The following is a 27055-nucleotide window of genomic DNA, read 5'->3' as shown; positions in this document are numbered from 1 at the left end:
GAGGTCAGAGGTGCCAGGGAAGCCGGTTCTCGTTGAGCTGGGCAGTCTTGATCCGGAAGAGAGACTTACAGCAGACTGCGATGCTTGGATGGTGCCTGCGGATGCAGGGTGACTACTCCTTAGCCACAAGGGAGAAATCTTGAGAAGAAGTCAAGAGTTCCTTTCGTAGAAAGTTGTTTCAGGATTCAAAGATGATCTAATCTGGAAGGGGGCCCGCTCCTATCTTTATGCTAGGAAAAGGGTCTGGCACGCGACTAGGTCCTCCCCAGCTCAGGGGCTGGTGTGCCCCTGGAACTGGTTCTAGCCGGCAGATGCATAGTGAGCACCGGGGTGCCACTTGCAGTCACCTTCCTCTAAAGCCCTGCCTACCCAGGATACACAAAACCCTGTCTGGGATGGTGCTAGCACCGCCCCTGACAGGAAACCCTTTGTCCAAGCTCCCCTCGCTGGAAGGACTCCCAGCTGCAGGGGGTCAGACTTGTGTCTGTGGTGGCAGCATCCATTTTGTGATGCTGAGGCTTGAGTTAACTTTAACCGGGGTTCACAGTTACGTACATGTCGTGTCCCTCTAGAAGGGTGGAATGCTAACCCCGTCGCCAGAATTGGCGAGGGGTTAGTATTCCAATTCGTATGACACCTTACTCGACATGTTTTGATAAAGCAATACCAAAGATAGCATATAACCGCGAGGATAATAGTGCACTTAAGAGTATATGGTACGCGTTATCATGGAGCTATCAGGACTTGATTCCGCAAGCTGCAAACGGGCTCAGCTCATGCCAGAGCACCATCTCACACGATTCCAAGCACTCTGCCTTCAGGATTGTCAAGGCCTGCCATAGGAGTGACTCATAGGAATCTGTGTTTCTGTAGTAGGGGATCTCTGTGTATAGTCATAATCTAGTGAATAGTCCCGCCCATGTGCGTGGACCCCGGCAATCAAAAAATAATCTCTTAAGTTGTCAAAATAATGCAGAAACTGCAAAGACACTTAAGAGAGAATTTAAAGACAAATAATGCAGCCTATATCCACAGGCTACACTGTCCAGTACTTCAACTAGAAATTCCACCAAAAATCACCACACACAGCCCAGCCTGCTAGTTTCTACCATAGAGAAACCTGCCTCCCCCAGTCAAAGACTCAGGAATGATAGAGAGGAAGGTAGGGACAGACAAGCCCCATAGGCTGCCATTATGTGGCTTAAATAGGATACTGTGCCTTTAAGAGAACTTTCCAGACTTCTCCCAGTATCCCAGAATGCATAGCAGGTCCAACTTACTTTCAGTTCTTTTTTCCGGCTCCTGCTTACAGGACCCTGGCATTGAGCTCTCCCTTTTTCAAGGGTTTATTGAATTTGTTTTTGCACTTTTGACGTTTAAAAGTGTTGCAGTTACTGCTTGGTGTTCTCTTCTCCCTTTTGTGCTGTTTTTTAGGCGTTTTGGGGCTCCGAAATGCCTGGCCTTTTTGTTAAGTGCCCAGCATGTGAGAGGAAGAAGGCCAAAAGCGACCCCCATGATGTCTGCATCGTGTGCCTTCCAGACGATCATTGCCCTGAGGAGTGTGTTATCTGCCAGCAACTTTCTGCTAGGACCCTCAGGGACAGATTGAAGATCAGGCTGGCTGGCCTGGAGGATAGGCGTCTACGGGCTGCAGGTGGGTCTGGGCAGCCTGGGAGGGATCCCTCTGCCTCTGCTGAGGCCCCTGGGGGGCTCCCCGGGGGCAGGAAGTCCAGCAAACGATCCCATTCTCCGTCGACGTCGAGGGCTTCGACGACGACGTCGAGAGGGATGACGACGGCGTGCTCCCCTTCTCCCCGGGGCTCCGGGTCGAGACGGCGTGACGGCTCGACGGCGAAGGAAAAGCCGACATCGAAGCCGCCGTCGACGTCATCGTCTTCGTCGACGTCGAGGTCTTCATACCGACGCCGAAGGCGCAGGGACGTGTATCGACGCTCGCCGTCGAAGCGGCACCGACGCTCGCCGTCGAGGCGACACCGTCGGTCGTCGTCGAGGCGACACCGTCGATCGTCGTCGAGGGGCTCCTCGACGTCGGGAACATCGAGACGACGGCGGCGGTCGACGTCGAGGGCGGACCGCCCGACGTCGAGAGGGCGACGTGAGAGGTCGCGCAAGAGGAGATCGACGTCGAGGAGTCGACGTTCGACGCCGAGGATGAGAGGGTCGACGTCGAGGGGACGACGTTCGACGCCGGAGTCCAGGAAGCGCCATTCGACGCCGGAGAAGCGTCGTTCTGCGTCCAGCAGACAGCGGTCAGCGTCGAGGAGTAGGTCACCCTCTCCAAAACGACACAGAGGGGGCTCTAGCCCCAGGAGTCACGCCGCTTCCAGTGGACGCAAGAGGAAGCGGTCGCCTGCGGATGGGGATGGATCTCCGCACCCGTCCCCTAAAGGGTCACCGGGCTCGGTGTACTCGGAAGTGTACACTCCATCTCGGCCCAGGACTCCTACTCCTCCACCCGTACCTAAGGAGGACCCTCCGCCCATACCACCACTGCCTTCGGGGGATCCTTCTCCACCTCCGGTCCCTCCGCATGGGCCCACCCCGCAGCCGAAGGTTCCTCCGCCGAGGTCCACTTCGCTGCCGTCCCTGCCTGCTCCTCCCAAGGGGACCCCGAAACCGAAACCCCGGGAGGATCCGAAGAGACCCCGTGAGGAACCACGGAAGACCCCTCCTCGCAAACCGAAGGAGCGCCCAAGAGCTGGCAGGTCTCGTTCTCGCTCTAGGCGCAGATCTTCCACGAGGTCGAGACACCGCCATAGGAGGCGCGAATCTCGCTCTCACACGAGATCATCTGGGACCAGGGACTGTTCCCCTACGCTATCGGGGTCGCCGGATACCAGAGTGTCCCCGATAGATGACCTGGTTGCCTTTCAGGACGTCCTGTTGAGGGGCGCGGCGAAGCTAGGCATTACACTGACAGTGCCTACTCCGAAGACGTCCGTCATTTTCGAGACTCTACATCAGAGGCACATGTCTCGTCCTCTCCTGCCCTTGGTGCCGGGCCTGGAAGAACCGGCTATGGCTCTGTTTCTCACCCCGGCGGTGACGAGAGCGGCCCCGTCCAGATTACTAAAGAAGTACCGGGCTCCCGACTCGGATCCGGCCTTTTTGAGAGCGGAGCCTCCGCCTGACTCCGTCATCGTCACGGCGGCCCGCAAGCAGCATGCCACCACTCCGACCTCCACGGTTCCCCCGGACAAGGAGTCTCGGTGGATGGACTCGGCGGGGCGAAAAGTCTGTGGAACTTCCGCGACATCCATGAAAGCGGCGAGTGCCACGGCTCTGTTGGGACGTTACGACCGCGCCCTCTGGGACTCCCTCGAGCGCTTTGCGGAGCATTTGCCTCGGGAGCAGCGTGAAGACTTCATGGAAGTCCTGAGTGAGGGGATGCTGGTGGCCAACCAGATAATCAGCGCGGCTGCGGACTCTTCCCTGTTGGCTGCTCACGGATTCTGCCACGGGATCAACCAACGGCGCCACGCGTGGCTCCGGCTGACGTCCCTGAAACCGGACGCACAGCAGAGGGTGGCCAATCTGCCGTTTTCCGGTGAGACCCTCTTCGGGAAGCACGCGGATGATGAAATGGCCCGCATGAAGGCGGAGGCCGAAACGCTGACGGCTGTGGGCCTGGAAAAGCCCAAGGAGACCAAGAAGCAGTACCGCCCTTTCCAACGGCGGTTCGGAGGACAAGGCCGAGGACGGGGACAGGCTTCGGGGCACTCGCAACAGCAGCAGCCGTTCCGTAAGCCGTTCCAGAAGCGGCAGAAGGGCAGAGGAGGCCAGCAGTCGGCTCCGGCGCCCAAGGGCCAGGCGGGGTCTAGGCCCTAGGAACTTACTTCCCCTGGATCCGTTACCCACTCCGGTAGGGGGAAGCATCCAACTTTTTCTGGCAGAGTGGAGAAAAATTACTCAGGACAAGTGGGTGCTGAATATTGTTTGCAATGGATACAGTCTTCGGTTCACCAGCCCTCCTCCAGCGATTCCCCCCGGTCAGCTCGCAGTTTCAGCTGCGCGAGCTTCAGGCGGAAGCGGATATCCTGTTAAGGAAAAGGGCGATAGAAGACGTACCTCTGTCTCAGAGAGGAAGAGGTCTGTACTCCCGGTTCTTTCTGGTTCGCAAGAAGGACAAGAACGAGTTCAGGCCCATTCTGGATTTGCGACAGGCAAACAAGTGGATTCGCAGAGAAAAGTTCCGCATGCTGTCGTTGCACCAGATCTACCCTCAGTTACAACAGGGAGACTGGCTTTGCGCTATAGACCTACAGGATGCTTACTTCCATGTGCCCATTGCACACAAACACAGGAAGTTCCTGCGGTTCCAAGTCGGCACCAATCACTATCAATACACAGTACTCCCATTCGGACTGAAGTCTGCGCCAAGGACATTCTCGAAGTGCATGGCGGTGGTAGCGGCACACCTGAGGAAGAACAAGGTGTTCGTCTACCCTTACTTGGACGATTGGTTGATCAAGGCATCCTCCTTCTCGGAAGCGCGAGCACACTTCCAGAAGACGTGCGTTCTCTTGAACAAGCTGGGGTTGCACATCAACATGGCCAAGTCTGTCCCGACTCTGGTCCAATGCATACAGTACTTGGGAGCCTCCATCAATACGCTGTCAGCAAGCGTGTCTCCTTCGGAAGAGCGACGATTATCACTCCTTCGGAAGGCTCAGGCTCTTATAACGACTCCATCTACAACAGTGAGGACGGTGTCTTCTCTACTGGGATCGATGGCCTCTTGTATCTTCCTGACGCCACACGCACGGCTGCACATGAGACCGTTGCAGGAGTGCTTGGAGGACCAGTGGGATCAGAGGAAAGGATCTTGGGACGACAAGATTCGCCTATCGCTGCATGCTCTTCAGTCCCTGAAGTGGTGGTGTTCGGCGGAGAATCTCCTCAGAGGGGTTCCCTTTCACAAGGACATTCCCACGCAGACTGTCGTGACGGATGCGTCTCTTCTGGGATGGGGAGCGCACTCCAGGACTCTACAGATTCAAGGCACGTGGTCACCGATGGAGGCCACGTATCACATCAATTTCCTGGAACTCAGGGCTGTTCACTTGACGCTGAAGGCCTTTCTTCCGTCCTTCCGGACCAACTCTCTGCTTGTACAGACGGACAATACCACCACGATGTATTACCTCAACAAGCAGGGGGGGTCGAGATCGCGCACTCTGTCACAGGAGGCGCAGACGATCTGGCACTGGCTCCTGGCCAGAGGACTGACGATAACGGCCACCCATCTACCAGGTGTGCAGAATGTTCAGGCAGACGCACTGAGCAGACTGCTTCAGGAAAACCACGAATGGGTCATAAACGACGAAGTACTAGAAGAAGTCTTCGCAAGGTGGGGAACTCCAGACGTAGATTTGTTCGCCACCGCCGAAAACAGCAAGTGCAGAGACTTCGCCTCCAGGTACTTCCAGCAAGGGACGCTGGGGAATGCGTTATGGATCGACTGGACGAACAACTTTCTGTACGCCTTTCCTCCCATTCCCCTGATTCCGGCGGTGCTCATCAAGCTGGCCCGGTCCAGGGCTCGGATGATACTCATCGCCCCGGAGTGGCCCAGGCAGTGGTGGTTCACGGACCTACTTCACCGGTCTCTCCTTCCTCACATTCGGTTGCCGTGCAGGCCGGACCTTCTCACGAAGTTCGGGGGACGGATGTTACACCCCAACCTCTCGTCTTTGAGTTTGGCGGCATGGCTCCTGAGATAGTGCAGTATGGCCATCTTAATCTGCCCGATGATTGCATGGACATTCTGAAGGAGTCCAAGAGACCTTCCACTAGGACTTCATATGCTTACAAGTGGAAGAGTTTTTGTATCTGGTGCCAGTCTAAGAACCATGATCCTACGACCTGTAAGGAGGATGTCATCCTTCCTTACCTTTTACATTTGGCGCAGTCTGGCCTTAATGTGCATTCCATTAAGGTTCATCTGGCTGCATTGACTGCCTACAGGAAATGCCCTTCACAGACTTCCTTTTTCCAGATCCCCGTGATCAAAGATTTTCTGGAAGGATTGAAGAAAGTATTCCCTCCTGTCAGGCTTCCCTCGCCTTCATGGGAATTGAATGTGGTGCTGTCCAGATTGATGAAGGAACCTTTTGAACCTATTCATAAGGCTTCGTTGCAGCACCTGTCCTGGAAGGCGGCGTTCCTCGTGGCCATTACATCGGCCCGCAGGGTGAGTGAAATTCAGGCGTTGTGTTGTAATGAACCTTATACTGTATTTCATGCTGCTAAGGTTGTTATGCGTACTCACCCTAAATTTCTTCCCAAGGTTATTTCTGACTTTCATGTCAACCAGACTATAACTTTACCTACGTTCTTTCAGAACCCTTCATCCCCAGCGGAGAGGTCTCTCCATTCTCTGGATGTTAGGAGGGTGTTGAAATTTTATCTGGATAAAACCAAAGATGTTCGTAGGTCTGACCAGTTGTTTATCAATTATGGATCGGTCAGGACAGGTCTTGCGACCTCTAAGCAGTCCATTTCTAGGTGGATTGTGTCCTGCATACAATTGTGTTATCAGAAGGCTAATAAGACCTTAGGAGGTAAGCCTAAGGCTCATTCCACCAGGGGCAAAGCTGCCACGACGGCTCTGCTCCGTAACGTGCTGATTGCTGAAATCTGCAAGGCAGCCACTTGGAAGTCGGTTCATACCTTTGCTAAGCATTACTGCCTGGACACTGACGCCAGGGCAGACGCTCAGGTTGGACAGGCTTCGCTGCGGAATTTGTTCGCACTATAGTGGCATTATGTATTTACTCTCCACCGCCGCTTAGTTATGGGGATGGGCTTGCCATTCTATTCACTAGATTGTGACTATACACAGAGATCCCCTACTACAGAAGGAGTAGTTTCTGTCCTGTAACTCCAGTTCTGTAGTAGGGGTATCTCTGTTATAGTCATAAGCGCCCGCCCGCCTCCCCGGTGGAGAATTCTTCATGTAAACAATGCTACAGGTCTGGCGTTTTATACGCCTTCAAAAAGAACTGAAAGTAAGTTGGACCTGCTATGCATTCTGGGATACTGGGAGAAGTCTGGAAAGTTCTCTTAAAGGCACAGTATCCTATTTAAGCCACATAATGGCAGCCTATGGGGCTTGTCTGTCTCTACCTTCCTCTCTATCATTCCTGAGTCTTTGACTGGGGGAGGCAGGTTTCTCTATGGTAGAAACTAGCAGGCTGGGCTGTGTGTGGTGATTTTTGGTGGAATTTCTAGTTGAAGTACTGGACAGTGTAGCCTGTGGATATAGGCTGCATTATTTGTCTTTAAATTCTCTCTTAAGTGTCTTTGCAGTTTCTGCATTATTTTGACAACTTAAGAGATTATTTTTTGATTGCCGGGGTCCACGCACATGGGCGGGACTATTCACTAGATTATGACTATAACAGAGATACCCCTACTACAGAACTGGAGTTACAGGACAGAAACTACTCCGTCCATTTTAGGGTTAGATATAGGTATACTATAACTAAGCAAAGGGTGATTACACCACCTTGCCCCAGCTGTCGTGCAGCCAGTGGTGTCAGATTTAGATGGCCAGCCAGTGGTGGCATAATACATGCTGCAGCCCCTGGTAGGCCCTGGATACACCTATGCCCTGAGTGACAGGGTCTGATAAGGTGGCCCAGTACCAATTGGATATGTACCTAAGGTACATGGAATCCATTTTACAGAGAGAGCAGTAAACCTGGGGTCCTGATTGGCAGGGTCCCAGGCCAACTAAGTCGGAAAACAAGCATAACACCAGGCAAAAAGTTGGGGGCAACCATAGTCAGGTATCCACCTTCCTACACTACTTACCAGTATGCATCTGTTCTTGGCATAGAGGGCTGCAGAGTGGTACATGCCCTCCCAGCCTCCCCGGAAACCTGTGTCTGTTCCAACACTATCTTATTTAGATACACTTACATAGGCATTTCTATCTGTATTCTATCATACTACTCCATCTAACCCTACTATGGCAAAACAATCTAAGGATGGAGCCGATGCCCATGCGCACTAGCAACCAAAGGAGGAGTCACCAATCTACAAAAGACTCTCCAAGAGACAAACAAGTGCAATCATCCGAGCCCAACACCAGATGGCGATCTATTCATAATGTACCACTCTGCAGCCCTCTATGCCAAGAACAGATGCATAATGGTAAGTAGCATATTCCTAATAAATACTTGTTTATTTTCATAACAACCTGTGTGGTGTCCTTTCACTTGGTATTCAAGGGGTTATATGAGGTAAAACAGCTGGCTTCACATGCCAAAAGAGTTTAGCCTAAGACTGCTTTGTCCATGCTACCATTAGGATAGCTGGTCTATAAGGTTGACTTACAACCAATCACCATAAGGGTTGTTTGGACTGATACAAGGTGATCGCTAGAACTAGTGAACATCATATATCAGGCCAACTTCTCACATTGGTGGCAGCGGTGGGATTTGAGCTTGCTGTTGTTTTTACCAAATATAATCTTGAGATATCATTTGAAAGATCACATAAGGTACCATAGGTATATATAACAAGCTTAGAAATACTCTGAGTTCTACTGAACCAGCTGTTGTAGTAGAAAGGGAGTAGCACACCCTGACTACAACTCTTAGCAAGGGATCAGTAGGTAAACCCATAGTGTAGGTAAGTGCACCACTTACACCTCACTAGAAAACCATGTCTACCACAGGAGAGAACACAGTGGCTCCCCTTGTGGAAGTTGACCCTCCACAGGTCATGTCAAGATATGCAGCCCTTAGCTTCCAGGAGATGAGACAATTGTGTACCTCCAGGAAACTAAAACAGGGTTCTAACCCTACAAGTAACTTTCTGATAGGTCTCTTATTGACATTTGATGCCAGAAGGGCTTCTAATCCAGGCCCATCTGACCCCACAGAGGGGAACATACCCCCACTAGAGGAGGACTCCAATTTCCCTGAAACTGATGAAGTGGAGGGAGATGGAGACTCATCTGATGGTGAGGTAAACCATGGTCAGGGAGGAGTCAGCAGACTAACCAGGGCCAACTTAAGCATACATGAGAATGGAACTGGGGGACCCCCAGGCCCATCCTCAGGCAGGCTTAACCTTGGGAATAGACGAGTTAGATCTCTCTCCAGAGGCTCTAACAGATCTATTCACACCCATGTCTCTCAGGCATCTTCTCAGAGAGAGATGACATCCCCTCAGAGAAGGGAGCATGAAGCTAAGATGAGGGAAGTCAATCTGAGGATTGAGAGGGAAGAACTTGCCCTTGCCAAAGAAAGACTTGCCTTTGCCAGAGAGCAGAAATTGAGTGGGGCAGACCCCACTGGTGGCAGCATTATCCCTAGAGATAAAGACAGGAGTTTTGATACTAGACACCCGAGTAAAATTGTGCCCCCCTGTAAACAAGGGGATGACATCCACAAATGGATGACTGCTTTGGAGAGGGCCTGCACTGTCCAGTGCACCCCCAGAGTCAGTGGGCAGCTATTCTGTGGCTCTCATTTGAAGGTAAAGGTAGAGATAAGCTCCTCACTACTAGAAATGAGGATGCTAACAATTACCAAGTCCTGAAGAACACACTGATTGATGGGTTTGGCTTAACAACTGAGCAGTACAGGTTGCTGTTCAGAGACACCCAGAAAATTCAGTCTCAGGATTGGGCTGACTTTGTTGATTGTGCCACTAAGGCTTTTGAAGGCTGGTTACTGGGAAGTAAAGTTAATGATTACACAGGATTGTATAATCTAATTATGAGAGAACAAATCTTAAGTAATTGTCATAATCAGTTGTTGCATCAGCACCTTATTGACTCAGATCTGACCTCTCCCCAAAAATTGGGAAAGAAGGCAGACAGATGGGTCAGGACAAGGGCCAATCAGCAGAACCAGAACCAGGGTGGTGGCCAGAAGAAAGCAGACCAGAAGGGTAATGATAATAAGCAAAATGACCAGAAGTCTTCAACAGGGCCCCTACAATCTAAGGAGGGTGGGACCCAGAATTCCCAAAAGAAGAAGAATAATGGTCAGAAGAAACCATGGTGCCAATACTGTAAAAGTAATACTCACTGGTTTAGGGAGCGCACCAAGAAAGGTCAATCTCCTACCACTACTGCCCCTAAGGCACCTGCAACCCCTAGTTCAGTTAGTAGTGGTAGTGTTCCTCCAAAGGCTATAGTGGGGTTAACCTTGGTCAGAGTACCCACCCAGGCTGTTCTTGTTTGTACTGGGGACATGGATTTGACCCCTACAATAAGTCCCAGTACTCTGGGCAAGTACAGGCAAACACCTTTAATCAATGGAAAATTGGCTCAGGCCTACAGGGACACTTGTGCCAGTGTCACCATGGTGACACCAAACTTTGTGAACCCTGATCAGGTAATACTAGGTTCAGACTACCTAGTGACCAATGCTAGCAATGTCACTACCAACCATAGTATGGCACTTGTTAACTTCTCCTGGGGAGGGGTAAATGACCTCAAAAGGGTTGTTGTTAGTTCAGACCTCCCAGTGGACTGTCTTTTGGGCAATGATTTGGAATCCTCCTTATGGTCAGATGTGGAGTATAGGACTCATGTGGAAATGTTAGGTTTGTCAGCACATGATGTCCTTGCTGTGACTAGGTCACAGGCCAAGAAATGCCCAGCTGAACTAGTGCTGGATCCTGGAACAATGGACCAGACACTAACCAAGAGTAAGAGCAGTAGGGTTAAGGCTGTACCTTCCCCCTTGCCTCAGGTAGAGGATCAGCCCTCACAGGAGGCTGGCCTACAGACCCCAGAAGGAACTGTCCTAGAGGGGGAGCTTGAACCTGAACAGGTTGAGTTCCTTGGGACAGGGGGACCTTCCAGGGCAGACTTGAGGCAGGCTCAATTAGACTGTTCATCTCTTGAACCCCTCAGACAGCAGGCTGCTGCTGAGGCTGCAGGGAATGCCACAGGTGCCCATAAAGTGTTCTGGGATGATGGACTCCTTTACTCTGAGGCAAGAGACCCCAAGCCTGGTGCTACCAGGAGGCTGGTCATCCCCTTGTCTCTGAGAGGTTTCCTTCTCACCTTGGCCCATGAAATTCCCCGTGCAGGTCACTTAGGCCAGGACAAGAATTGGGACAGGCTTGCCCCACACTTTCACTGGCCCCATATGTCTGAAGACACTAAAGAGTTTTGTCGTTCATGTGTCACCTGTCAAGCCAGTGGCAAATCAGGTGGCACAACAAAGGCCCCCCTTATACCACTACCTGTGGTGGGGGTACCCTTTGAAAGAGTGGGGATTGACATTGTTGGACCAATGGACGCCCCAACAGCATCTGGGCACAGATTTATACTGGTGGTAGTGGATCATGCCACCAGGTATCCAGAAGCTATTCCCCTTAGGACCACTACAGCTCCTGTTGTGGCCAGGGCCCTACTTGGAGTTTTCTCCAGAGTGGGGTTTCCTAAGGAGGTTGTCTCTGACAGAGGTGCAAACATCATGTCAGTATACTTGACTGCTATGTGGAAGGAGTGTGGAGTAAATTACAAATTTACCACACCCTATCATCCACAGTGCAATGGGCTTGTGGAGAGATTCAACAAGACCCTAAAAGGGATGATAAAATGGTTACCTGAAAAGCTTAGGCGAAGATGGGACATCCTTTTACCCTGCCTTCTGTTTGCTTACAGAGAGGTCCCACAGAAGGGGGTTGGCTACAGCCATTTTGAGCTTCTTTTTGGGCATCCTGTAAGAGGACCCCTATGTCTTGTGAAGGAAGGATGGGAGTTACCTCTCAAAAAGCCTAAACAGGATATTGTGGACTATGTAATTGGTCTCCGCTCCAGGATGGCAGAGTACATGGAGAAGGCATCTAAAAACCTGGAGGCCAGCCAAGAACTCCAAAAAGCTTGGCGTTACCAAAAGGCTGTTCTGACTGTGTACCACCCAGGACAGAAGGTGTGGGTGTTGGAGCCAGTGGCCCCAGCAGCTCTCCAAGACAAGTGGTTTGGACCCCATACCATTATTGAGCAAAAGGGAGAGGTCACCTATCTGGTAGACCTTGGAACTCCCAGGAGCCCTCACAGAGTACTTCATGTGAACAGGCTCAAGGCATTTGTCAACAGGGAAGACATGGGCTTGCTCATGGCTACAGATGAGGGACAGGAGGAAGAGAGTGACCCTCTCCCAGACCTGCTCACTCAGAACCCTGATGATGGGTCAGTAGATGGTGTAGTCTTTTCTGACAGCCTCTCTGAACATCAGCAAAAGGATTGTAAACAAGTTTTTCAGTCCTTTTAGACAAATGTTCTCTCTGACACCCAGTCAGACAAACTGGTGCACCCATGAGGTGGACACTGGTGACAGTCTGCCTATAAAGAGTAAAATCTACAGGCAACCTGACCACGTCAGGGATTGCATAAAGCAAGAAGTACAAAAGATGTTGGAATTGGGAGTCATTGAACCCTCAGAAAGCCCTTGGGCTAGTCCTGTAGTTCTAGTGCCTAAGCCTCACACCCAGGTTGGTAAGAGAGAGATGAGGTTTTGTGTAGTCTACAAGGGTCTCAATGCTGTCACTAAGACAGATGCCCATCCAATACCAAGAGCAGATGAACTCATAGATAAATTGGCTTCTGCCAAATTCTTGAGTACATTTGACGTGACAGCTGATTATTGGCAAATCAGGTTAGCTGAGGATGCCAAGGCCAAAACAGCATTTTCTACCCCAGGAGGTCATTACCAGTCTGTGGTGATGCCCTTTGGTTTGAAAAATGCACCTACCACTTTTCAAAGGTTGGTGAACCAAGTTCTCTCTGGGCTGGATGACTTCTGTGCAGCATATCTAGATGATATTGCTGTCTTTAGCTCCACCTGGGAGGATCACCTGATCCACCTGAGCAAAGTTTGGGGGGCCCTGCAAAAGTCAGGCCTCACTATCAAGGATACTAAGTGCCAGATAGGGCAGAGTCAAGTTGTATACTTGGGCCACCTTGTAGGTGGAGGCCAAGTTCAACCTTTGGAGAGCAAGATACAGGCCATAAAGGACCGGGCTCCTCCAACCACCCAGACACAGGTCAGAGCTTTCTTGGGCCTGTCTGGTTACTATAGGAAATTTGTCAGAAATTATGGAACCATTGTGACTCCACTTAATGACCTGACAAGTAAGAAAATGCCAAAGAAAGTTCAGTGGACAGTTAGCTGTCAAAGGCATTTGATGACCTAAAGCAGGCCATGTGCACTGCACCTATTCTCAAGAGTCCAGACTACTCCAAACCTTTCATTGTCCAAACAGATGCTTCTGAGTTGGGTGTGGGAGCTGTTCTATCTCAACTGAATATTGATGGTCATGACCAGCCCATTGCTTTTATAAGTAGAAGGCTGACCCCTAGAGAGAAACGTTGGTCAGCTATTGAGAGGGAGGCCTTTGCTGTGGTTTGGGCCCTGAAGAAATTGAGGCCATACTTGTTTGGTACTCACTTCAAGATTCAGACCGACCATAAGCCCCTCTTATGGCTAAATCAAATGAAGGGTGAAAACCCCAAACTTCTTAGGTGGTCCATTTCCCTACAGGGGATGGACTTTACAGTGGAGCACAGACCAGGGACTGACCATGGCAATGCAGATGGTCTCTCCAGGTACTTCCACTTAGAACAAGAAGACTCACCTGGTCAAGGTTAGTTTAATGTCTTTAAGTTTTGGGGGCGGGGGGGTCATGTAGGAAAGTAGGGTCTGCAATCCTATGGTCACCCCCGATTTTTGCTTTTTGCTTCTCTGGTTTACGACTTTCCCTGGCTGTGGGCCTGCTAATCAGACCACAGCCTAGCTGTTCTCTCTCTAAATTGACAACCATGTACCTTAGGTGCATTTACCAATTGGTACTGGGCCACCTTATCAGTCCCTGTACAGTGTACTATAGGTACCCAGGGCATAGGTGTACCCAGGGCCTACCAGGGGCTGAAGCATGTATTATGCCACCCCTGGCTGGCCATCTAAACAGACACAACTGGCTGCACGACAGCTGGGGCAAGGTGGTGTAATCACCCTTTGCTTTAGATATAGTTCCCTATATCTAAACCTAAAATGGACACATATATTCCTATCAGTCACTCCTATGGAAGGCCTTATCAATCCTGAAGGCAGAGTGCTTGGAATTATGTGAGATGGTGCTCTGGCATGAGCTGAGCCCGTTTGCAGCTTGCAGAACCAAGTCCTAATAGCTGTTCCATGATAACGCTATACCATATACTCTAAAGTGCATTATAATCCTCACGGTTAAATGCTAACTTTGGTATAGCATTATCAAAACATGTCGAGTAAGGTGTCATACGAATTGGAATACTACCCCCTCAACAATTCTGGCGACAGGGGTAGCATTCCACCCTTCCAGAGGGACACGACATGTATGTAACTGTGAACCCCGGTTAAAGTTAACTCGGGCCTCAGCATCACAAAATGGATGCTGCCACCACAGACACAAGTCTGACCTCCTGCTGCTGGGAGTCCTTCCAGCGAGGGAGGCCTGGACAAAGGGTTTCCTGCCTTGGGAGGTGCTAGCACCACCCCAGACAGGATTTTGTGTATTAGGTAGGACAGGGCTGAAAGGAATGAGACATGCCTGGGGCACACAAGGTGTCCCTGTGCATACACCAGTCTAAGCCAGTTCCTGGGGCACTCCAGCCCCAGAGCTGTCGCAAGACCGGACAAAGGAAAGGGGGTGTAACCACCCCCCTTCCTGGTCCCACCCAGAGGAGGGACCTAGTCGTAGTGCAGCCCCCCTTTAGCCAGATAAAGGTAGGAGCTGGTCCGATTCCAAATTAGATTATCCTGAACAACTTTACAAGAAGAAACTCTGGACTTCGACGTTCTGCTCCACAGAAGACTGAAGAAATCTCCCTTTTGGGCAAGGAGTGTCCACCCTGCACAAGCAGGCACCATCAGCGTACAGCGGCTTCCCTTTGTCGTCTTCCTGCAAGGATCCAGACTTCAGAGCCCGACGAGACCCGGACTCCCAGACCTCTCCAACCTCTACCTACATCTGCAGCACAGCTGAGATCCGTGGGTGCGACGAGACACGTGGGACCGGCCATCTTGAAAGAAGCAGCACTTCGCTCCAGCATGACTTCAGAGGCATCCTCGTCCAAGTGCTTTGGGGACTGAGAAGCCCCGACCCCGAGCAGCTCCTGCATCGAAGACAAGCCCTCCAGCATCCACGAGGTCTGTGTGGGGTCCTTCTGCCTGGTTGCTGCTCGACGCGTTGTCTGGTCACTTGCCGGCTGGCTAGTGACCTCCTAGACGACGAACTCCGACAACTTCACTGCTGGTCTGGTTGCTCCAGACTGGCCCTTGCTCCCTTCCAAAAGAGGAGCACCCCGGACCCTCCTGGTCCACTCCAGACGCCGTTTCCAACCACCGCGTGGGTTGCCTTGGCCGAGGCCTGTTGAACCCGAATCCGGAGATGACACCGCCGACAGCGAGAGCCTGCGTGGGACAGCTCCTGCCTCCATCCTGGTCGTCGAAGACACCACCTGGTCCACGTGGCTGCAGAGACAAGCGTCCACATTCACCTGATCGTGACGACGACATCTGGTTCCACTCCTGGTTCCACTCCAGTCACTGGCTAGTGACTTTAAACATTGTCCCCTCTCCTTTCAGGTTCTTCTCTTCACTGATCCACCCTTGGATCAGACCGGACATCTTCCTCCTGACCGCCTGCAGCACCTTTTCCTCCAGGCTCCATAGACTTCAACACCGGAACCCGACACAACTTGGCACCTATGCACCCGCAGCCTGTAGGTGAGGTAACACGAGCATCTCGGTGCTCAAGGGTAGCTTGACTCTCCTAGTGTCCAGTTCCACAGTCGTTTTTGTCCTATCTAGTCAGGGACGTCCGTACTCACCTTTTCTTAAAACTGTACTGTGCATAGACGTTTGTACGCATCTCGCGTGTGAGTTCACACTCTGCACACGCGTTCCGTGGGCCTCCTAGTACTTACCTCAAGTTAGCATAGCGTGGTCCCAGCGATCCTACAGCCTCTGGACAGCTCCATTCCTTTGATTGACTTTCACATTCCACTTACTTAGTATATGGTTTGTCGTGCCCCTAGGGCACCATTGTAAATCGTTCAACTTAAACGTATTTTTCCTAAGAGTTTGTCATGTGCTTAGCCCTCTGACCTCATAAAGAGTTCAGAGGTGTATGTTAGTTAATAAATACTTGTTTATTTTCATAACAACCTGTGTGGTGTCCTTTCACTTGGTATTCAAGGGGTTATATGTGGTAAAACAGCTGGCTTCACATGCCAAAAGAGTTTAGCCTAAGACTGCTTTGTCCATGCTACCATTAGGATAGCTGGTCTATAAGGTTGACTTACCACCAATCACCATAAGGGTTGTTTGGACTGATACAAGGTGATCACTAGAACTAGTGAACATCATATATTAGGCCAACTTCTCACAATGAGTACAGCTATCCTGTCTACACCGACCCAGATGATACCAATGAACCCTGGGCAGCTGGTGCTGACCCAGGTGATCCTCACTCTACCCCAGACACTCAACTCTATGCTGTAAAAACGTCGCCTACGGAGGATTCAGCTGTGTTTAATGCCCTCATTGAAAGGGCGGCTAAAAATCATGACGTCCAGCTCCATGCTGATCCCATTGAAGTGGACTTTCTTTTTGACACCTTTTCCGTCTCAGAGAGAACTGTCAAGACTCTGCCTATGTTGAAGGGTGTCTTAAAACATGCTGGGGAGATCTTTAAAGAGCCTACCAGAGCCAGGGTGATAAACCCTAGAATCGAGAAGAAGTATAAACCAGCACCTACTGACCCTATTTACATCAAGGGACAGTTGCCTTTGGACTCTCTTGTTGTTTCAAATGCCCGGAACACGGCTAATTCTCAAACAACGGGTGATGCTCCTCCCCCAGATAAGGAATCTAAGGTGTTTGAGGCATCAGGGAAAAGGGTGGCAGCTCAAGCGGCCAATATCTGGCGCATTTCAAATACACAAGCACTTCTAGCGAGGTATGACAGGGCACACTATGACACACTGGAGACCCTGTTGCAGCACCTGCCAGACGAATACAAAGAGGCAGCTGAGATGCTCATCCAAGAGGGGAAGCTAATATCCACTGCTTCTATTAAATGTGCACTGGACGCGGCTGACACCGCGGCCAGAGCTGTCAACACTAGTGTCATGCTGAGACAACATGCCTGGCTCAGAATCTAGGGATTTAAGCCAGAGATACAGACCACCATTCTTAATCAGACAGTAAACCCTGATCATCTGTTTGGCCCAGAGGTGGACACCACCTTGGAAAAGATCAAAAAGGACACTGAAACTGCTAAGTCCATGGGGGTCCTGCAGTCCCAGCAATTCAGGGGTGGTTCTTTTCGTCGCTCAAGCACTAGAGATGTTTCCAGAGGCCAGCTCTCCCAAACCACGCAGTACTATAAAGGCAACACGCAGACCACATACACCAAACAAAGTCGAGGTGGATATCGTGGAAACAGCGCCAAAGGCAGGGGTCGTGGAAACAACAACTCCAGATCCTCTGCCACTAACAAACAGTGATGCCTTGTCACTGCCCCCCGACCACGCAACACCGGTCGGGGGGAGACTTCAACAGTTCCTGCCAGTCTGGAAATCCATCACCACAGACAGGTGGGTCACACAGCTTATACAGTACGGTTATTGTCTGGAGTTAACATCCACTCCACCCAACATACCCCCAAGACACCGTCCTATGTCCGCCGAGCATTTGCACTTATTGCAGCAAGAGGTCCTCGTCATGCTGCAAAAAGGGGCGATCAAGCTCGTGCCTGTGGAAGAAAGAGGCACAGGAGTTTACTTACTGTACTTCTTGATACCAAAAAAGGACGGGTCCCTCAGCCCATACTGGACCTCAGACCCCTCAATCAGTACATTCTATCTGAGCACTTTCACATGCTGACCCTGCAGCAAGTCATCCCGTTGCTCAGTCAGGGGAATTTTCTCGCAACTTTAGATCTAAAGGATGCGTATTTTCACATTCCGTTGCACCCGTCACACAAAAAATACCTCTGGTTCACCATCCAAAACCAGCATTACCAGTTCAATGTTTTGCCTTTCGGGGTCACAACAGCACCCAGGGTGTTTACAAAGTGCCTGGCGATGGTGGCGGCGCACCTACAGAGACAAAACATTCCCGTCTACCCTTATCTGGAAGACTGGCTCATCCAGGCAAAGTCAGCCCAGCAGTGTGCCGCTCACATGTCCCGCACCATTCACCTTCTTCACGATCTGGGATTCTCACTGAATTACCCAAAGTCCCACCTGCAACCCGCCCACATACGGCAGTATCCGGGTGCGACGATAAACACTCTGGCAGCCACAGCACAGCCAAATTCAGTGAGGGTCAACAGCATTCAATCGCTGATACAAAGATTCAGACCCCCAACACTCATTCCAGCGCGAGTGTTCATGCAGTTGATAGGCATGATGGCCTCCTGCATCTCCATAGTCCCGCACGCAAGACTACATATGCGTCCGCTTCAAGAGTGCTTAGCACGTCAGTGGACTTAGGTTCACGGGCAGTTGAAAGACCTAGTGTTGGTGAGCGGTCGGGCATACAACTCTCTGCATTGGTGGAATCCACAAAACCTTTGCAAGGGACGACCATTCCAAGAGTCTGTGCCACAGATCATCTTGACGACGGACGCTTCTCTCCAGGGATGGGGAGCTCATGTACTCCATTACACTGTGCAGGGACTATGGACGCCACAGCAAAGGAAGATGCACATCAATGTTCTGGAACTGATGGCGATCTTCATGGCACTAAAAGCCTTCAAAGTACATCTGTGCAACAAGGTTGTGTTGATCCGGACAGACAACATGACGGCCATGTACTACATTCAGAAGCAGGGAGGAACACACTCTCCACAGCTGTCTCATCTGGCTCAGAGCATGTGGAAGTGGGCCATTCAGAGAAACATCTTCCTCATGGCAGAACACCTCCCAGGCAAAGACAATCAGATGGCGGACCTGCTCAGCAGGTACAGCCACCAAATGCACGAGTGGGAGATACATCCATCGGTACTCCACCCGTACTTCCAAAGGTGGGGTCATCCAGAGATAGACCTGTTCGCCACAAAGGAGAACGCAAAATGCCGAAGCTTTGCCGCCAGGTTTCCACACCCACAGTCACAAGGCAATGCGATATGGATGAACTGGTCAGGCAAATTTGCGTACGCTTTTCCCCCAGCACCTCTAATACCGCTGGTGGCACGCAAGCTGAAGCAGCACTCGATGACTCTCATCCTGGTTGCTCCGACGTGGGCTCGCCAACCATGGTACACCACGTTTCTGGAACTGTCCGTGGTACCGCATCAAAGGCTGCGCCTCACACCCAGGCTTTTGACGCAGAGCCATGGCGACATTCAGCATCCAGATCCGCAACAGCTCCAACTGGCGATCTGGCTCCTGAGGTCTTAGAGTTTGGCTACCTCAACTTACCTCCTGACTGTATGGACATCATCCGGGAGGCAGGGAAGCCCACCACCAGAGCATGCTATGCGGCGAAGTGGAAGCGGTTTGTCATTTATTGTGCAGGCCACAACATTAACCCGCTGGATGCCTCTATTCAAAACATCATTTGTTATCTCTTACATCTGTACAAATGTAATCTGGCCTATGCTTCCATTTGCTTACATTTATCCGCAATGGCTGCTTATCTCCAAAACAGACAGCACCTCTCACTTTTCAGGGTGCATGTCATTGAAGCCTTTCTGGAAGGACTCAAACGAGTCATTCCTCCGCGGACGCCACCAGCTCCAGAGTGGAACCTCAGTGTGGTCCTCACCAGGCTGATGGGTCCCGCTTTTGAACCACTGCATTCCTGCGAGATTCAATTCTTGACATGGAAAGTAGCTTTCCTTTTAGCGATTACGTCGCTACGACGAGTTAGTGAACTCCAGGCACTAACTATCCAAGAGCCATTTATTCAAATTCATTCTTAATGGGTGGTGCTTCGCACTCACCCTAAATTCCTTCCTAAGGTAGTGTCTCAGTTCCATATAAACCAGACTATAGAACTGCCTGTGTTCTTCCAAAATCCAAAGTCATAGGCGGAGAGAATATTCCACACACTTGACGTCAAAAGGGCCCTAATGTAATACATCGATAGGACCAAGGATTTTAGGAAGACTAAACAACTCTTTGTTGCCTTTGCGCCACAACACAAAGGTAACCCCATTTCCAAGGCTGGTATAGCCAGGTGGATCGTTAAATGTATTCAGATCTGCTATCATAAAGCCAAGCGCACTCTCACCATTCCACCACGGGCCCACTCCACCCGAAAGTTGGGGGCCTCCATGGCTTTGCTTGGAAATATTCCTTTGGAAGACATATGTAGAGCAGCCACATATTCTACCACACACACATTTACAAAACATTACTGTGTTGATGTGCACTCCAAACAGCAGGCAGCTGTAGGGCAGGCTGTTCTAAAAACACTTTTCCAAACTGCTGCAGCTGGCACGGGCGGCCGCCGTTAATGGAGGGACTGCTATGTATTCTATGCACAGATATGAATTCAGCAGCCCACATGCCTCGAACCGAATATGCTACTTACCAGTATGCATCTGTTCTTGGCATGTAGGGCTGCTGACATTCATATTGCCCGCCCTCCTCCCCGGCGCCTGTAGCGGCTGCAGCATTCACACATACTTCTAGCATGGTCATCATTCACTTAGTTTCACTCCATCTTGGCCACAATAGCTAAATACAATCTGAGGATGGAGTTGATGCCCATGCGCACTGTAGTCCAGGGGAGGAGCCACCTATCTCGTGATACTTCGAAGACTCTTCCAAGACAACAATATGCGATCATCCGGACCCAACACTAGGTGGCGATCTATGCGCAGATATGAATGTCAGCAGCCCTACATGCCAAGAACAGATGCATACTGGTAAGTAGCATATTCAATATTGTTACACAAGTAGTAACTTGTGCATTATGACTATACACTGAAATCCCCTACAAGAGAGTAGTTTCTTACCTGTAACTTCAGTTCTCCTGTAGGGGTATTTCCGTGATAGTCATAAGCAACCCGCCCGCCTCCCTGGTGGCAAGCACAGACATACCCAAGACTCAGCAGGCACTGCTTTGTACGCCTTCCAAAAGAATTGAAACTAACTGCCTCTGGCTGTGCATCATGGGATACCGGGGGTCTCTGGAGACTCCTAAAGGCACTGTACCCATTTGAAGACACATAATGGCAGCCTATGGGGGGCTTCACTGTCCAACCCTTCTCATCTCTATCATGAAAAAGGAGTATTGTGAAGGGGAGTTTTCTATGTGTAAACTCAGTAAAAATTGCTACATTTAAAAGATAAACTAGCTATCTTTTTTTCCCTTCAAGATGAAGTAATGGCCAGTGTAGCTTAGTTGGTTAGGCTTCATTATTGTCTTTGTATCTCTTAAGTGTCTATGCAGGCCTACCTGAAGAAAGGCTGAAGATGAAGAGAAAATATATCTAATGAAGTGCTCCGGGGTCCACGCACATGAGCGGACTATTCACATGATTATGACTATCACAGAAATACCCCCACAAGAGAACTGAAGTTACAGGTAAGAAACTACTCCTTCCCAGGTAGACTTATCTGTAGGTCTGATGTTGGGGAGACCCATAAATACTCTATATGGGGTATTTATAGAATAGTAGCCAGTGGGCTACCTACCACTGGGTTGACTACACCCCCTGTATGACCACTTCCTGTGGGGGAGCTAGCATAACCCTGACCCAGAATTCTCTATTTTCATCAAAAGCAAGATGGTAAAATCCTTCTCTGGCTGTCCACTTCAGGTAGCCCGCCTTAGGGGTGGGACCAGCCTGTAGGTGAAACACACCTCCTGAATATCTAATTTCCCACCTGCTCTGGTGCCAAATGGGCCTCAGGGCAAGGCGGGGCTGGGATTCCGCAGGTCTGGTGGAAGCTTGGGTTGCATTTCAAAGGCGGTAGAAGCTTTGAATCCTCTGGCCTTGAGGTGTTAATCTTCTAACCATATTGCTGGAGAAGGAGTGATCACCTTCTGCTGGGCAGGAATTGCTCCTGGCCTCAGAGAGCGCGGGCTCTCTCCTGTAGAGGGTCAGAAACTAGTCTGTGGTGGCAGGCTGGATGATACCAGTCAGCCAACACACTAAGTGACTAGTAGATATACATGGGGCACCTATAAGGTGCCCTCTGGGTGCATGTCTTCATAATTCCAATCCTGGCATCAGTATGGATTCATTAAGACAAAATATTTTATACCAAACATTAGTATTTTCTGTGAAGCAAATATGTAGATGGGTAACTCGTAATGGCCAATGGCCAGCACAAACATTTAAAATGGCTTCCTGAATACTTGCAATGTCTAGTAATTTAGTTAGACATCACAAGAGCATATCTGCTCAAGCAGATGTGCCCTTGCTTAAAGGCTTGCTGTAGGGGTGACTTACATATAGTACATGCGTTGTACTTGGGCTTTGCACACAGGGGATGGGAAATGTCGTGTTTTCGGAATGGCTTGCACCATGTCACGTATCCTGCAATGGCAGTCTGAATTCAGTTTATGCTTGGGTCCCTGTAGGTGGCATAATACCGGCAGCAGCCCTTAGGGATCCTCTTTACTTCCCATGCCTTGGGTACTAGGGGTGCCAAGGGTAGTTACAAGGGTGCTAAAGTCCTTGCCGATTGGTTTGTAATTAAGCATTTGTCTTGTTTTTAGGGAAAGAGCACTGGCACCGGGGCCGGGTTAGCAGGGACCCAGTGCACTATCGATCAGCATCATTACTAGTGAGCAAAAATTGGTGGTGACTGTCAAAAAGTGCCACTTTTCTACACACTCCTTTTGAGCTGATACACAACTGCCCTTTTAAATTATTTACTATCAAGCCTGCCTGTCAGGTGGTCATTATATCGACCGGGAAGGTCAGCAAGTTGCAGGCTCTCTCTGTGCACCCGCTTACACTGCTTTTTATCCTGACAAACTGGTGTTCCAGACACGTGCCTCCTTCCTCCCAAAAGGTAATCCACCCTTTCAAAGTAGGCCAGACGATTACCCTGCTCTGCCTCTTCTTACTAAAGAACAGGAGAGACTCCGTAAGGATCCTAGAACAACATTGTTGTTCTACCTTGACTGCACAAAAAAATTCTGGGTGGCTGTCCAACTTTTCGTTGGGTATATTGGGGCTAAGAAAGAGAAGGCTGTGCAGAAACAAACCATCTCTCAATGGATTGTACTTTGCATAAAAATCAGCTACACATTGGCCAAAAATCAACTACCTGAGGACTTGCGCACTCATTCTACCAGAGCCAAAGCTACGACCACTGCGTTAGACCATGTAGTTCCAGTCCTGAACATCTGTCAGGCTGCAATGTGGGCTTCACTGTACACATTCACAAAGCATCACTGCTTAGACATTCAGGTCTGTTGAGATAGACATTTTGCCCATTCTGTCCTGCATGACTTTGTGGTCTGAGTTGGATTCACAGACCCCCACCCCCCTATGGGGAGGTATTGCTTGGGTATCTATTGTAAGGTACGGAATTTTTGGCTAGAAGTCTCTTATCAGATGAACAAGTTACTTATCTTTGACAATGACTACATCTGGTAGAGATCGATCTAGCCGCAGATTCCATACAGTCTATCCCATCCTCCCCACTCTGAGACCTCATTAATAAATTAGAGCTTTGTCGTATGAGTGGCCCTAGTAGCTCACACCTATTGGCAGTATTCAGTGTGGGTCCGCGCTCCTCTCGTGGAAAGTCATGAAAATTAACTGTGTGCCGTGGTGGCACCTATATAAGTACCAAGTGCATCATTTCTGCCGAGGCCAACATGGAACTGAACGATGACGCCTACTAGCACGCTGGGGTACCTCTCGAAAATTTCCAGTCTGAGGATAATTCCAAGGTAAGTAGTCTGCAGCTAGATAGTCACTACCAGATAAGGTTTCACCAAATGTAAGTAACCTATTCTTCTTTGCCATGGAGAGTATTCTGATCCAGAGCGCAAATTGTTTCTTAGATATGTTTTCCTTTTTCGATCGGATTTACATCAATACCACCGATATCTAGTACAGACTCTCATAAATACCTAATGTACTGACTTGGGCATGCTTATTTAATGATGATTATTATGGACTTTCTCTATAGCAGTGAATCTGCAAGCTCCACTTTTCTCTCTTCTTATCAACATTTTGAGGGGTGTATTTCCTCACCTCATATAACATGCTAATGGTCTTTCCTTTATTCTGCTGTGGCTTTATACCGTGCAGTTCTCTAATTCCTTAGGACAGGTATGTGTTTTACAAAACTCTCAATAAATAAATTAATAATGTCTGTGACGCCTAGGTCTAAAGCATGATGGAACCCCATGCAATCTTGTGTTCACATTTCAAATCTGAGAAAACTAAGCCAGATGTTTCATGACCTAACAGTAAGTCATCTTTCAAATACTAATCCCTATGCAGCCCTTATGACTGGGTTCAAAACGAAGAATCTGTAGAAAATGCATATTCACCAAAATGGTTCCTGAAGGTAAGCAACTTGATTTGTTACAGAGGAAGAGGGTGACGGTTATGCCCCGTGTGTCATCTCTCCTGTTGCCTAAATGCATGCATTATGAAAAAGTTCCAAAAACCCAGAGCGGTGCCATTTGTATAAGCAATGACTATCATCAAAATAATATGAAAGATCAGTCTGTTATGTTACAGTTGCTAAATGTACTGTTGATCAGTTTTATCAGCAACTAATCATCGCAATATTTTGTTATTTACCTACAGGTCTTCCACCTAGTACTGCTGATGCTGTAAAAAATCCATTCCAGTCTTTGCGACAACAGATCAGTCTCTCTGAGATAATGAACTCGAGTCGTTCAGATGCCTCCCAATTTCTTGAAAACACAGAAGACACAGGGTTACAGGAACACACAGACAGTAACTGCTTATACTGTGTCTGTTTGAAGTTAGTGGGCTCTCAACATACCAACCAAGTGAATTCTGCATTTACTCGTGCAGGTTAGAATTCCTTGTAATTTATTTTACTGTTAAACTTCTCAACCGTTGAATACAATTTTACCACCTACATGCAGGTATGCAACATTTGATTTAGTCAACGTGGTATATTTAACATTACAATGTAACATTTTTATCTATAACTCTTTTAGTTATTTATGATGGGCTAACATATGTAACTGATATATGCCACAATTTGTATCTAATCTATTTATTCTATATTTCAAATTTAGAAACCTAGAAAGTGCTGGTGCATCTGTTGTCTGCCCTAAAAATACATGGTGCACATTTTCAGGGTGGATTTTTTTCGAAAAGTGGGCATTGTCGCATTTTTCTCATGTAGAGTTATACTACCTGAGAAAAATGCTATGATGCCCACATAAATCAATGTAGTTTAGCCAAAAGCAGGGAACCTTTCTTCCCTCATCATCAAATATATTTAGTTTTCATTGCTAGCTGTTGATTCTGGAAATTATTCTGTTTCTAGTGGGCCTGAGCTCCAGCAGAATGGCAGTGTTAGAAGTTTCATAGATTCCATTTGCCCAGTTTTTCAGTCCACACAAACCATAACCTGTAGTTTTTATTCTATCCACATACTTATAAAAGTATTTTCTTTCCTGGCTACACAGTCTCTGATAACATTTTCTTTTTGTAGTTCAGTGTAGTTTTTATTTGTTAGTTATTTTCGGTTGGTACCTGACAAGACATATGTTGCTCATCTTCTCCTCCTTTTACAGCCAGGCATAAACAGCACTGCTTTCCTTGATCATCCTGGCGAAGTTCTAAACAGTACACGGATGTGGGTATATATTTTTGGGATTATCTCCGAAACTGTTGTCCACATTAACATCCTCACTTAAAAGTAAAGCATCCCACACTTGTCAGGGCATATTCAATTCAATTCAAAATTTCTTTATTCGACTGACAAAGAAGCAGTCATAAAAGCACATAATACAGTAATATACAATTCATTCATAGAAAGAAAAAAAATTATCTTCCGTTAACCATATGAGAAAAAAAAATGAGCAATTTATTTATTATTTTTAAAAAAGACAAGATACAGTAGTCCTATGTGGATATACTTAATCAAGACGAAATTGTATCTGTAATATAATTCAGTTTGGAGTCATCCTTCCATACTCAATCTATACTTCAAGGCTGTTTTTAAAAACTTGCAGATAAAAAAAGTACTGTCTTCATGCAACATTTGAAGGTATAGCAGTGCAGGCTTAATTTGTATAAAATTCATCTTTTTAAGCAACGGTTTTAAAAACATATTACGTGGACTTGAGTAATAAGAACATAGGAATAAAAAGTGAGCCAAGTCTTGCGGAGACTTATTGTCGCAGCCGCAAGCTGGCAACACTTGACCTCTATGGGCTCCACTTGGCACAGCTAAGAGCAGATGGTAGAGATCAAATCGAAATCTGCTCAGCAAAAAGCGTTCATATCTGGATATATTCCATGATAAGTAAGGTTCTGAGAACACACAGGTCTTTATTAGTGCGTGGCTCCTTACGCTGGACTTTTTAAACTCAGTTTCTTCCCTGTCGAGTTGTCGCTTCAGATAAAAAGTGTTTTTTACGAAATTGACATCTTGCTTGGTGGAGTTCTGGGGTGTTAAGTAAAGGTCTAATCTACCCAGATCTTTACAGCAGTTTCGAATGTATTTCAACCAGGGTAACTTAAGTTGTCCTTCCCAAGTAAGGGCTTCAGCTAGGATGTTATGAGTCAATGGAATAGATATATTGCGCCAACAGCTTAACCAGCAAAGCAAAGGGTTGGCAGCGATTTTGTCAGCTAGATACGGGGTGCCCAGTTCCTCATGTACAGAGAAGTTTGCGGTACTCTTTGGCAAGCTCATGACCTGTTTCAGAAAGTTGTTTTCAAGAGTCACTAGGGTATCTACTGGTAGGAACCCCCACAGTTCACTTCCGTAACATGCCACCGCAACACTTTTTGCCTGATAAAGCTTCAATATGGCGGACACTGGAGTGTTACCCAATTTACGAGCAAAATCCATTATACCAGAGTTGGTCCT

The 27055-nt window shown here is 48.8% G+C and overlaps 1 protein-coding gene across 2 annotated transcripts in view; it reads left to right on the top strand.

Moving 5' to 3' along the window:
• Positions 1-27055, top strand: part of RICTOR (RPTOR independent companion of MTOR complex 2) — a 1569237-nt gene that overhangs the window by 1203793 nt on the left and 338389 nt on the right. For both annotated transcript variants that reach the window (XM_086960557.1, XM_086960556.1), the window contains exon 34: positions 24784-25017. In XM_086960557.1, coding sequence (XP_086816683.1) covers positions 24784-25017 — 234 coding nt within the window. The remainder of the gene's footprint in view (positions 1-24783; positions 25018-27055) is intronic.

Source organism: Lissotriton vulgaris, chromosome 3_1 (genome assembly GCF_964263255.1).
Source record: "Lissotriton vulgaris chromosome 3_1, aLisVul1.2, whole genome shotgun sequence".
Classification (NCBI taxonomy): Eukaryota; Metazoa; Chordata; class Amphibia; order Caudata; family Salamandridae; genus Lissotriton; species Lissotriton vulgaris.
This window is presented reverse-complemented; position numbering and strand designations above follow the sequence as displayed.